This window comes from Arvicanthis niloticus, chromosome 9 (assembly GCF_011762505.2).
Source record: "Arvicanthis niloticus isolate mArvNil1 chromosome 9, mArvNil1.pat.X, whole genome shotgun sequence".
In the NCBI taxonomy this organism is placed as follows: domain Eukaryota; kingdom Metazoa; phylum Chordata; class Mammalia; order Rodentia; family Muridae; genus Arvicanthis; species Arvicanthis niloticus.
This window is the reverse complement of record NC_047666.1, coordinates 22,651,213-22,663,556: the sequence shown is the minus strand read 5'-3', so window position 1 is coordinate 22,663,556 and position 12,344 is coordinate 22,651,213. Positions and strand designations below refer to the sequence as shown.

The following is a 12,344-nucleotide window of genomic DNA, read 5'->3' as shown; positions in this document are numbered from 1 at the left end:
AGACCTGTGGTAGTCAGGTCACTCGTGGTCTGTGCTAGTGATAGCTACAGCAGGCAGCACAGAGGCTTGGTCCCTGTAGAAGTCGCCCTCTTTCCTTACGTGCCATCTCTGACTCATGGATGTTGTACGTGGCACTGCAGAACCAAAAATCAAACTTGGCATCATAGAAAAATAATTTTTAAATAAGATTTATTTATTTTATGTATGTGAGCAAACGGTCACTGACACACCAGAAGAAGGCATTGGATCCAATTACAGATGATTGTGAGCCACCATGTGGTTGCTGGGAATTGAACTCATGACCTCTGGAAGAGCAGTCAGTGCTCTTACTTAAACCCTGAGCCATCTCTCCAGGCCCCCAAAATCTTTTATAGTCCCAAGGAGACAAGGTTGTGTGGGGCAACATGTGGCTGGGGTGAGCAACATGGGCTCCCTGCCTATGGACAGGGACGGAAAGGGTTGCCTTGTTCTGAACTGCGGCTCTGTTTGCTCCCTCCTAACATTCTTGGCTCGTGGGTGCTAGGAGTGTCTTTGCCCTACACTTTGGGTCTCTAAGTTGGCCGACCGCCTTGGCACTATGTGATGAGGCTGCCTCCATTTCTTAGTCAGCTCACTGCAGAACACAGCTGTCTCCATACTCTTGGGGAGAGGAAGTTTCAGTCACTGCTGACGGCTCTGCTGTTCCTTCTCTCAGCTGGTCCAGGAGGTCTCTGCTCTCACTGGGGGGCAAGTTACTCAGGAAGTAAGGAGGGGCGATCTCCAGAAGCCTGTTGGAGAAAGTTAGGATGGGGTCTCCTTCACAGAGTCACCAACCCTCTTCCTCCGGCTGGCTCTAGGTTTGGTCCCTGGCCATGGGAGAAGAAGGGCCCAGTAAGAGTAAGGGTCAGGAAACTCACATCTCAGGCTGAATCTCAGAGACAATGCAAAGGCAGTTGTCTTTAGATATGGAGAAGCTGTGGTACAGCACCCATGTGGGTGGCTGGGCTGGAGTCCTGCGGTTTCGGTAGCTGCAGTATGGAGACAGCTGGGCTACATGTTTATGGGTGAGAAGCAGATAATTTCCTGTCCCATCCGTGTCTCGGGCCACCTCATTGAAACACAGATACATGGGTGGAGTAAGTAAGGAGACAGAAAATAAAGGCCGGTGCTGGGCGTGGCAATAATCCCAGGGTTTAGGAGCCAGAGGAGCATAAATTTGAGGCCAGCCTGAGGTACTTAGTGAGTCTGGAGCCAGCCTGGACAACATGAGACCCCCGTCTCATCGTTGCCTTTAAAAAGAAAGAAGGGAAGAAGGGGCCATGAACGGATTCAGAGCATTGAAGAGCCGAAAAGTCGTCAGCTGTCAATCTTGGGTGTCATTCCTCAGGTGCCACCCAGCTTTTTTTTGGAGACAGAACCTGGAACCTGCCATTAGGCTAGGCTGGCTAGAGAGCCCCAGGGACCCACGTGTCTCTGCCTGCCCAGTGCTAGGACTGCAAGTGAACCCAGGGTTCTGGGGATCAAAGTCTGTCCTTGAAATGGAAGCAAGGTATTTTACCTCCGCAGCTCTTCCCCTAGCCCCCTTCTCCCTGCCTTTTGATTCTTTTTTTTTTTTCTAAAATTAAAAAAAAATGATTTATTTATCTAATGTGTATGACCATTTTGCCTGCATGTACTAGCACACCATGGGCCTGCCGTTGAATGGAGTTAAGAACGGTGGTAGTAAGCTACCACATGGGTGCTAGGATCCAGACCTGGGTCCCCTGGGTTCCCTGAGAAAGCACAGTAAGTGCTCTTAATTGCCAAGGCAACCCTTCAGCCATCCCCACCTCCACCCCGTCTGGAGACAGAATCTTACTACGCAGCCCAGGCTGCCCTAGAATTTATATGTAGGCCAGGTTGGCCTCAAACTTACAGAGCTCTGTCTGCCTCTAGAGTGCTGGCATCAGAGATGTGTACCACCACACCCGGCACAGCTACCCTGCTCAGCCCGCTCCCCAACCTTGAGGAAGTATCCTGACAGCAGTGCTTTCTGAAGGTCTCTGCGGTTCTGCTCGGAGCCAAAGGCTGGCTGGGACAGGGGAAGCTCAATCCGCTGCATGAGGTCCACAAGCTCGGCTCGGAGTTTGTGGGCTTGACACAATGCCTCCCAGGTTAGACCCCGAGCCTGACACCAAGCTTCATCTGCTCCACCTGGAGGAGAAAGGAAACACCTGCAATTAAGTCCCTAAGATGCACAAAGAACGACGACCCTTGGGCAGAGGACCTCCTCTTCCTGAACACAGAGAGGTCTGTCAGCTGATTGGGTATTTCCTAGGAGTCCCTGAGGGTGCAGACTGAGACACTTACTTTGTACAAAGGCATCATAGACCTGGATCAGAGAGCTGTGATCGCCATCTGCGTGTTCCAGAGCCCGACGCAAGGCAGCTTCTTCTGCACAAAGCGGAGGCCGGGTAAACCCAGGAGCGGCTGGAGGCGGGACACAGGAAGGTGGTTTGGGAGGAACAAGGCAGGGTGGCGGCACACACAGAATGCTGAAGGGAATCCTCCCGGGAGCTTAATTTAAAAGACAATAGATTCTAGGTGCTCTGCGTTTCCTTATACTTTGGAGGCAAGTGCAGCCAGCCGCCATCCTTGGCTCTGCATCTATAGAGAATATGCAGATCATCCTTCACTAGTTCTTAAGTAACATGGGGGGGGGGGCTTTAAATCATGTTTACACACAGTATGAGGTGCTGCATGTAGGAGAATAAGCTCAGGATACGTTCAAGTTCTACAACATCCCGGAGACTGAAGCACCAGCAGATTGTGGTACCCACCGAGGGTTCTGGAACCCATCTTCCATAGATGCTGATGTCTGGAAACGAAAGGCAGTTTTTGCCCCTGAGGAGATTAGGATCTAGCAGAGAAAGGCTGTGCATATGATTCAGTAGACACTTGCTGTACAGGAACGGAGACTTGGATCTGAATCCCCACTACCTACGTAAGAAAGCCTAGCCTGCTACCTATGCTTGTAACTCCAGAACCTGGTGGACAGAGACAGGCAGATCCGGGGAGCTTGCTGTCCAGTCAGTTTAGCGAAACAGATGACCTGTTCCTCCAGCTTTTGCATGCAAGCACACTGACACATGCCGCCTCCCTTCAACACACACAAGTCTGGTGGGAGAGTCCAAAAAGGAAGTGAACAAATAAGCACTCTGAAAGCACAGAGACGGTGAACTGATCCAGGCTTTGGTGGTGGAGACAAGGGTGAGGTGGGAGCAAAACATGAAATCCTTAGGTCAGTGTCAGGAGTATGCATTGAGAGGGGACTGTGGGGCCATCTGAGGCTGTGGGGAAAGCACAGAACAAAGGCTAATGGCTTATTTGGGGAATTAGATGCCATCTGTGTTGTATAGGATGGGTGACGTGGCAGCATGGCAAGGAAAGCTGGAGTGATCTGCATACTCAGGTAAGAGGCTGACTGTGTGATACAAAAGAGTTCTCACAGTCTAGAAGGTGAGAACAGCTGCCAAAGAAGAATGTTAAACTATGGGTCCAAGTGTTGGTCCACATGACTGGTTAGGAGACCATGGACGGAATTCAGATGAGCAGAGGGGAGTGCCCAACACTGGCATTGGCTGTGATCATGCAGAGAGCATAAACTGAGAAACACATGTAGGAGCCGGTAAGGGAACTCTGGAGACAGATTAGGATAGGAGAACAAGAGAGGTGATGGGATTGTCTGAATCAGAGCAGAGAGGAGGACTGTGGTGGAGTGGTAAGAAGGGCAAGTGGATAGAACATTTGAGTTTAGTTCTGAGCTGAGGCACTATGGATTAGTATAGTAGAATTATTTACTAGGAAAGCCAGGTATTGTGTGGCACTTGCCTGTAATCCTACTACCTGGGAGGCTGTGGCAGGATTCCTGCAAGTTTGAGACTACCATGAGATAGATATATGGTAGATTCTAGACCAGCCTGAATGACAGAATAAAACCCTGTCGGGGATTGGGAGGGGGCAAGGAGAAAGAAAGAAAAGAAAAAGAAGCCTGCACAATGGCTCAGCACACACTGTATAAGCCTAGCCTTTTAGTTCAACCTCCAGAACCCACATATAGGTGGAAGGAATGAACCAATTCTACAGTCTTGTCCCTGAGCACACACATGAACTGTGACACACCCCTGCTGCCAAACATCATACATCATGTACATGCACAATAATACTTTTAAAAAGAGAGGAACACAGAGCTGGAGAGATTGTTCAGCAGTTAAGAACACTAGCTGTTCCTGCAGAAGTTCCAGGTTTGGTTCCCAGTACCTATATGGTGGCTTACAAGCCCGTTACTCCAATTCCAGGGGATCAGAAGCCCTCCTATGGCCTCCACATATACTGCATGCTGTGATGTACACACAGACTTGCAGGCATACACATAAAAATAAAATCTTGTGTGTGGGGATACTCTTCAGGAGTCTCTCCTCCCTCTTCTTTCCTTTCTCTCTGTGTCCCTCTCCCTCCTCACTTTCTCCCCTCTCCATAGCCTCCTTCCTAAGATCTAAAAGAATGATACTGGGGAAAAAAGCCAGGAGTGGTGGCACCTGCCTTTAACCCCAGGAACTGGAAGGCAGAGGCAGGCAAATCTCTGTGAGTTCAAGACCAGTCAGGGCTACATAGTGAAGGCCTAATTTTTAAAAAGTCATACTGGCAAGAGAGATGCAAAGTAGAGTTTGGAAATTTCAAGTATAGAGGCAGTACTGTGGACTGTGCTGTGGATGGACTTGTTCAGAATTCTTGGAATGAGAAGACACACAGGCCAAATGTTATAACCGTGGACAGAATTTACAATGGAAAAAGAGGATGAGAATCCAAGGAAGAGATGAGGACAGAATGGCCATAGAGGTGGGATGAAAACTACAGGATGCTGGGTACCTGTAATCCCAATGTCTGTGCCACAGAGGTCTCAAGTTCAAGGCCAGCATGGGCTACATAGCAAGGTCCTGCCTCAAAAAGAAGGGTGATGGCTAGAGAGGTGGCTCAGTGGTTAAGAACACTTTTTACACAAGTATAAGGACCTGATTTAAAATTCTGGGTACCCATGAAAATGCCACCTGACGTGGCCACACACACCTATAACCTTATAACTGGAGACCGGAGAATCACTTTGGCCTGAGATACCAGCCTGGCTTCAGATTCAGGAACAGATTCGGCCTCAGGGGAATAAGAGAGTGAAGGAGTAGGACACCTGACATCCTCCTCTGCTTCAGAGCACACGCACGCACACACACACACATGCACGCACACACGCACACACACGCATGCACACACATGCACTCTCACACACACGCACATACACATATGCACACACACACACACGCATGCACGCACATGTACACACACACGCATGCACGCACACGCACACACATACACACACAAAAGTGGTGAACGTTCTTGTGCTACAAGGTTATGAACAAATGCTGGAGTATCTGGACCCTCACTAGTGGGCTGTCATTGCAGGGGGCCATGGTCCTGAAGCTGGAATGCAGTGGGTGAGACTGGGATAGGGTTTATGTTGCAGGGCTGAAAGGGGGAGGTCGGCGAGGACAGGTAAGTGGATCTAGTCAATGTGGGCGAGATTCTGTACACCAAGAAGAGAGAAGCATTAGAGGTAAAGGCTGTAATGGAAGATGATAGGAAGAGATGGGTAGATACTTGGTTCCCTACGTGCTGTGAGGGGGTGGGAAGGCTGACACAGCTGTAAGAACCAATGATTCTAGCTTCACCCCAGTGCAGGGCTGAGCAGCTGCCTGACAGACAGGAGGCCCTGGGTAAAATTTTTCAGCAAAGCAAAACCCCCAAAGTCCTGCCTAACAGGTGAGGTAGATTAAAGCTACAAAGGTACCCGTGAGCATGGCAGCCAGAGTGAGCATCTCATCCACACAGTGAAACTCGCAGGAGGCCAGCAGGGCTTTGGCCAGCTCCGGGGGCAGGGGGAACTCCGACAGGATGATTCCAAGGTCTGACAGGCCCCCACCATCATCCAGCGCAGCCAGGTAGTCTAAGTCTTCCAGGGCCTGCATCAGTGATTCTGGTGCTGGTAAGGACACAGGGCTTAGCTATCACAGGCTCTGACCCTCATGTCACAGACAGCACAGGGTCAGGGTGGGGCTCACCAGGCCGGTCCAGGAAGCAGCACTCCCCTGGCTCTGCAATCTGTTTCCTCATTAGTAGCAACACCAGGGAGCTCAGATTCTCTTCATATACTTTGGGGTGGGGCAGTGGGGGAGCCTCTAGTTCTAGGGTGGACTTAGAGTACAGGCGGAGGCAGGATCCTGAAAGGAGAAAGGTCTGGGGAAGTAGATTTCTCAGAGCTTGTGTAAGGTCTCTTTTTTTTTTTTTTTTTGGTCAGTCTGAGGGCAAAGGCTCTTACCTGGTTGGAACCCCCTGGCCCGCAGCAGTCTTGCCTCTGCCTGACACTTGCTAATTGGTCTCAACACCTGGGATTCTGCCCGTATCCGAGGATTGTAAACCTGTCATTCAGCCCCCAAACAAGGCCAAGACAGATGAGAGTGGTTCCCTTCTATCTGAGGGTCCATTCCCCTGCATTTCTCTCACTCACACTGCGAAGTTCCAGTCCCGAGTCAATGACATGTCGGACAGAAGGAAGGGAGAAGGAGAAATCTGCCAGCCAATGAGTGACCACGATCTTCCGGACACTCACTCTTGTGTCTTCATACACAGTCTGGATGGCTTGCCCACAGCCGGGGTGAAGGGGTAGCACCCTTGGAGTAGGTCCTGGGGCAGCCAACATCCCCATCTCCCTGGACAAGGATTCACAGCACAGAGAAATTTCCTGAGGAGAGGGATGGGGCATTAGGGCAGTTCTTACCTTTCTTGGGAGAGCACAGACCTTTTGGACAAACTGATGAAAACTAAGGCCCTTTTATCTGAGAAAACAGACATACTTCTAAAGTTGGTCACATTATAATTTTAGTTCCCTGTGCACAAAACTCTGCATAATAAGAAATTTTAAAAGTGGGCTGCAAATTTCTTTATTCTGAAGTCCTTGATCCCCCGGTGAAGACTTTAGCCAAGAGTAAATAGAATCACTATTCCTAAAATGTGTCGCCTCGGGGACAGGAAGGCAGCATAGGAATGTGTCTCACAATCTACTTTTTTCTTTACCTCCTCACTAGGCAGATACACCAGCACATCTCCTGGTACCTCTTCCCGCTGACACAGCTCAAGCACAGCTTGGCAGGCAGCTTCCACTAGGTCAGTAGGGACAGTGTCCTTGTAGGCAAGGGTGGGATTTCCGCCAGGCTCCCTGGGTACACGCACAATAGGAGAATTGCCCCAGAAAGCTTGGAATTTTGGTTCAAGTGCCGGGTCAGTAATTACAACCACTCTGGGGTCCCCCGGCAGGTTTCTCAGTCTGGTATCTCGCAGGAGCCCCTGGAGTAAATCTGAGGCCACTGACCGCTCCTGAGCCTCATCCAGTATCAGCACACTCCAGGCTCCAGGGCCCCGGGTCGAGGCTACTTCCTGCAGAAATAGCCTGTCCCAGCAAAACCTGTTGGCATTGGTAGTGGGCAGGGAGTCAGTGTGGACAAGGACCAGAACTAAATCCGGGTATTTCCCCCAAGGTGGCTAGATTTTTGATACTGAAGGTCAGAAAAAGATGTCCTAAGCCTTTGGACCACTAAGTGGGACCCTACATCTCTGTTGAGGGCATTTGGTTCACACACTATATCCTGTATCTTGTGGTGGGAGTGAGGTTTGTATCACGTGACTCAAAGGCAGGTTAAGTTGAGGGTATGGGGAAGTGCTGGACAATTGGGTTTGTTTCCACTCAATAAGTGGAATTAAGCTCAGGTCAGACAGCAAATGGCCCACCTGAGCATGGTGTTAGGCCCAGTGCAATCTTCCTGAGGGATGCTGTATCCAATCTCATGACCCAGGGTCAGGTCCATCTCATCAGCTACCCTTGAAGCCAGGCTCATGGCTGCCAGAGGGTAGGGCTGAGTGACTGTAACCTGTCCTGTTTGGAATCCTCTGGCCAGCGCAAACTCTGCACACCATTGAGGAATCTGGGGTAGGGAGAGGGAATTTGTCAGAGGATTGGAGGCCTTCAGACACAAGTGCTATAGGAACTATGGCCAGCTGAACTGGGATCCCTGAACCTTACCACCCAGTGGGGTGAGCCTAATCTACCTTCCCTTTCTTCTTCCCACATCCCCTTTCCTTTACCCAGGAAAAAGTACATTTAACCCTGCCCTTTGTCCACTCCCAGAATCTTCCTCCACCTGGGTGCTCTTGCCAGAGCCAGGGTCCCCAGACACCAGCACCACTCCAGTGGGGCTACTTTCCAAATGCTCCAAGAACAGGAAGCGAGCAGCCCAGATGGGCAAGGCTCTACGCTGCTCAAGAAGCTCATAGTAGCAGGAAGAGAAGGGGAGCCCATCAAAGGGGTTCACTGCCAGCTCAGACTCCCCAGAACTTGGTTCAGACTCTTCTGCCAGCCCAGAGGCCATGGCGGCTGTTCACAGAACCTACGAAAAGCAGGGCAGCCAGTAAGGCCTTAGATCTGGTGACTGGTACCCAATTCCCATCTCAGCTTGATCCCCAACCTCAACCCACAGGGGATAATGCCTGGGGTCTATCCTTCCCAGCAGTATTCGCTTGCCAGGAAACTGTGCCGGGTGTTTCTAAGAGGACATCACAAGTGGACTTTTGCCCTGTTTGTAGCTGGGTAGTAAAGACCTGTGACTAGCACAGGGCCCATGTGGGCAGCAGGAGTTACAAGAAGCATAGTCATCTGTGGGAAAGGCCCAAAAGGGGGAAAGTAAGAAATCTGGAGACGCAAGAGAAAGGGACAGTAAGCAGGGCCATTAGTGATCCTGGATCCAAACCTGCTAGCAGCTCTGAGTCGTCAGGATGGCAGCCAGTTCTGGACACACCCAGTCAGGCACCACCAACCCAGGACTGCCTGGAGTACAAAGGTAAATTCCGGTCCCATCTGGAGGCTGAGCTCAAACTCCAATCCCAGAGCTTGATTTCTTGGGGAGGGGCCTTTTGTTCCACCTTGGTTAACTTAGCTAGGAACCTATGGAAAACAGGTTCCTGCTACCACACTGAGCTTGTATAACTGAGCTTTTATGACACGCCTGTACTCGTGAAATGCATTCTGGGAATTGTAGTTTTGGAGTGACAGCCCCCAAATATAACTGAGCTCGGATCCGGTTGTTTGTCTTCAGTTTGGTATAATTTCCACAGTTCCATTTTGACCATCCTCACCCATATGGTATTCTTCAACCCAGGAAAAGAAACCTACTCAAGGGGCTTTTGAAACCCAGAGAGGCAACAGAGACCTTGAGTGAAAACCCTGAATTTAATGTGAGATTGGGGTAGCCCCATCCCTCCCGTTTTACCACCCACTCATCCGGCCTGTTGTTAGCTGGGTGAGGGCTGCCCCCAGTCTCCGTCCTGCGGCTCTGGGTACCATCCTGTTCCTTTGGGCTCATTCAGCCTCCTGGGCCTGTCTCTCTCTGAATCTCCTGTGGGACATGGGGAGAGAGTGTATAGGCTTTGTCATAACAGCTTCATTGGGCCTTTTCCAACTTGTTCCTTCCTACACACTGTCCTCTGACCCTCTCACCTTCTTGCATATTCATACAGTGCCTGCTTGCGCTCCTGCAGGCTCTCCTGACGGGCCCAGGAAGACTTGGCAAATGTTAGGGCTGTGGGCTGAGGGGTCACCAGGCCAGAGCTGGGGAACTGAGGTGATCACAATGTCAGAAGGCTTGCGAAGTCATCATCATTAAACACCCATCGAATGCCTACTTTGTAAGAGAGGCACTGTGCTAGGGTCTCAACATCAGAAAGAGAAGCCAGGGAGAGGGAGTACAGAGACTGCCCCAACCTGCCCTCAAGTCTTGGCCATGACTACTCCTGTGTCTCACCTTTGGGGCAGAGGCTGCGGGCAGGGACTGAGATCCCTCAGTGACATCTTCAGGCATGAAAGCCACAGCCCCCTCAAGCAGATTTGTGATGGTCAAGTCTACACACCCAGTCCTGGCTGGGAAGAGAGGAAGAGTGTCCATTCCCTGCACCCTTCTCTGTCGACAACCATTTTCCTGTGTCTGTCATTCTGTGAAGCTACCCTTTCCCATACCCAGGTCTCTCTGGATGACATTTAATGGCACATGGGGCAAAACCTCCTTGACTCTTTGAGCGAGAGTGGTCAGGTGCACATCAGAAGAAGGGCTGGGAGGAGAAGGAAAAGAAGACTGCACTGTTTAAAAGAAAAAAAAATGAGGTGAGTGGATGATTAAGAAAGGCAGATAAGCCTAAGTAAGGAAGGAAAACCACCGCGCAGAGCAAACATCTTTGTGCACAGACCACACACCTGACTGGGGCCGGAATCTGGGGTGTCTCTGTCGCTTCATGTGTTCTGCTTTGTCTGCTGGAGTGAGCCGTGTCCCCACCTGGCCCAATTCTTTGGCCACCAGCTGGGGAGAATTGGAAGGTTATAGCTGTAGCTTCTTAGGCTCCTCCCCTTCTCCCCTGGACAGGGACCCCACCTCCACCAAGCCCATGTTCACTGCCACCTGTTGTACTCGGAGCGCAAACTCCTCATTCTCTTCTCCCAGCTGTCGATGAATGGGATGAAGCCACCTACAAAAACCAGAGCCTTGCCCTGTTAAGGCGCCCAGAGCTAAGGGCTTCGCCCTTGCCTGGTTATCTTGAAACAGTAGGGGGGAGAGCAGGGAGATGAAAGATAAGTGTTGCTTCTGTGTTAGAACTTTGACACTATCAAACCACAGGCAGACAGGGTAGTGGTCACTACTTCCTTGACCTTGAGGTGAGCATCTCCCCAGCCACCAAAAACTGAGGACAGTTAGTACCTTACTTGATACACCGTGAAAGGGACGAAAAGTGACCACAGCAGCTCTGAGACCCAGGAGGCATCTGACACCGTCTGAGGGGAAGGCATGAAGTGAGGCCTAAGCCAGGGCCACAGGTGGGAAACTTCCCTTCCAAACCCCAGAGTAGTCTATGTCCAAAATGCACTCACCACAGAGACCAGGGGTCTCTGAACTTGCAGGGTAAGAGGTTGTACCACATCCTGGATAGAAAATGGCCACGAACTAAGAGAGAGAGAGGGAGTAGTATGGGAGTTCAACCTAGCCCAGCCAACTACTTATACTTGACTTATACTAGTAAACTGTCCAACTACACAAGCAGATAACTGAGGAATGAAGAATTACGAGGGCAGGGCTAAAAGTGGGCAAACAGGAAACGAACTTTCGCGGGCTCACCCAGGAGCTTGGCAACCCACTCAACTAGAGCCAGATACCTGCGTTTACCCACCTGAAACGCAGGAGCCCTTCTCGGCCATTGGTGGCCTCTTCCTCGGGGAACAGCAGCAAAGGTGTGGGCGGAAGCCTCGTGGAAGCACAGAATTTCTTAAGTGACTCCACCAACTCCACCCGCCTATCCATCTCCATGAAGCCCCGAGACCAACACACAAAGCTGGGGGGACTATTGAGTAGAGGCTGAGAGTAGGGAGAAAAAGCAAGAAGAATGGAAGGGAATGTCAAAAAGAAAGAGAGAAAAAAGACAAAGAGAAAGAGAAAAAGGTAACGCGTGGGGTGGCGTTTATGGGACTGGGGGGAAAGGCTCGGTATTCCCCGAGAGAACCCCAGGGTTTGAGCCTAGGGAGCCACCCGGTGGCGCTCTCGGCCTCGCCCCCCACTCACGGTGCTACAGGTGGTGAGTAGGTTGACTATGTTGTGGTCAAAAGGTGTTACATGGTTGGAAATAAGGACCCTGACGCGGTGATCCCGGAGTCCGGAGTCCTCCTGCCGGGCCACGAGCCCCAGCACCGCACACATGGTTCGGACCACGAACCTGGGGACACAGGCGGCCGTGACTGTGCGGTCTTGAGCCAGGCCCAGCCCAGATGCTCCCCAGGCGCCGCGGTCCGCACCTGCGGAGGACGCTGTCAGGCAGAGCACAGCTGACCAGGAAGACGTGGAGCCCGAGGAAGAGTCGCAGGACCAGGAGGCAGAGGCCGACCGGCGCGTAGAGCAGTAGCGCGAGCAGCAGGAAGCCGTCACTCGGGAGCCTGTGGCGAGAGGCGACGCGATCAGGCGCCGAAGCCGACAGGACGCGCTGACCGGTCTCTTCCCTCCGCAGCGCTTACCGGTGCGAGTCAAAGAGCCGCTCCGGCCCCGGAGCTGGGGGAGGTTCCATCGCTGCCGCTTCAGGAGAGCGGGGCCGCTGTCGCCGCCATCTTCGCAGGGCCGCGGGGGCTCCTGGGAAGGCGGAGTCTTCGGGCATCCGCCGGGACGCCAGAACCCGAGGCCCGGAGGCGCCCCGGAAGG

At 51.7% G+C, this 12,344-nt stretch overlaps 2 protein-coding genes across 8 annotated transcripts; both read right to left on the bottom strand.

The window, feature by feature from the left end:
• Positions 1-172: 172 nt before the first annotated feature.
• Positions 173-9,173, bottom strand: Dqx1 (DEAQ-box RNA dependent ATPase 1). 4 transcript variants are annotated; one of them, XM_076939938.1, is made up of 12 exons: positions 8,596-9,173; positions 8,262-8,507; positions 7,852-8,045; positions 7,141-7,528; positions 6,575-6,808; positions 6,386-6,485; positions 6,129-6,287; positions 5,858-6,049; positions 2,329-2,448; positions 1,982-2,172; positions 897-1,087; positions 173-767 (listed from the first exon to the last, which is right to left on the bottom strand). In XM_076939938.1, exons 2-12 carry the CDS (start codon positions 8,487-8,489, stop codon positions 611-613), a joined length of 2,154 nt encoding a protein of 717 aa, XP_076796053.1. In that variant the 5' UTR covers positions 8,490-8,507; positions 8,596-9,173; the 3' UTR covers positions 173-610. The 4 variants fall into 4 exon arrangements, with proteins under 4 accessions (XP_076796053.1, XP_076796054.1, XP_076796052.1 ...); XM_076939939.1 differs by having other exon boundaries at positions 8,262-8,773; positions 8,868-9,173; XM_076939937.1 differs by having other exon boundaries at positions 8,868-9,173.
• Positions 9,174-9,327: 154 nt separating this feature from the next.
• On the bottom strand, positions 9,328-12,339 carry Aup1 (AUP1 lipid droplet regulating VLDL assembly factor). Of its 4 annotated transcripts, none has more exons than XM_076939942.1 (12): positions 12,164-12,337; positions 11,948-12,085; positions 11,718-11,868; positions 11,329-11,513; positions 11,033-11,105; positions 10,863-10,936; positions 10,539-10,632; positions 10,364-10,466; positions 10,130-10,249; positions 9,918-10,033; positions 9,614-9,732; positions 9,328-9,512 (listed from the first exon to the last, which is right to left on the bottom strand). In XM_076939942.1, exons 1-12 carry the CDS (start codon positions 12,298-12,300, stop codon positions 9,476-9,478), a joined length of 1,347 nt encoding a protein of 448 aa, XP_076796057.1. In that variant the 5' UTR covers positions 12,301-12,337; the 3' UTR covers positions 9,328-9,475. The 4 variants fall into 4 exon arrangements, with proteins under 4 accessions (XP_076796057.1, XP_034367992.1, XP_076796058.1 ...); XM_034512101.2 differs by having other exon boundaries at positions 10,566-10,632; positions 12,164-12,334; XM_076939943.1 differs by lacking the exon at positions 9,328-9,512 and having other exon boundaries at positions 9,623-9,794; positions 12,164-12,339.
• Between the last annotated feature and the right edge of the window lie 5 nt (positions 12,340-12,344).

What these genes read in the sequence shown, in the direction of transcription:
- Dqx1 (XM_076939938.1), bottom strand. Translation starts at nt 8,489, where the DNA reads ATGGCCTCTGGGCTGGCAGAAGAGTCTGAACCAAGTTCTGGGGAGTCT. An exon ending in GGGCCTAACACCATGCTCAG is followed by an intron (nt 7,529 to 7,851) that starts GTGGGCCATTTG and finishes CAATGCCAACAG; the next exon opens with GTTTTGCTGGGACAGGCTAT. An exon ending in CGGGACTGGAACTTCGCAGT is followed by an intron (nt 6,486 to 6,574) that starts GTGAGTGAGAGA and finishes GCTGAATGACAG; the next exon opens with GTTTACAATCCTCGGATACG.
- Aup1 (XM_076939942.1), bottom strand. Translation starts at nt 12,300, where the DNA reads ATGCCCGAAGACTCCGCCTTCCCAGGAGCCCCCGCGGCCCTGCGAAGA. An exon ending in CCTGACAGCGTCCTCCGCAG is followed by an intron (nt 11,869 to 11,947) that starts GTGCGGACCGCG and finishes CTGTGTCCCCAG; the next exon opens with GTTCGTGGTCCGAACCATGT. An exon ending in TTCACGGTGTATCAAGTAAG is followed by an intron (nt 10,633 to 10,862) that starts GTACTAACTGTC and finishes TGGTTTTTGTAG; the next exon opens with GTGGCTTCATCCCATTCATC.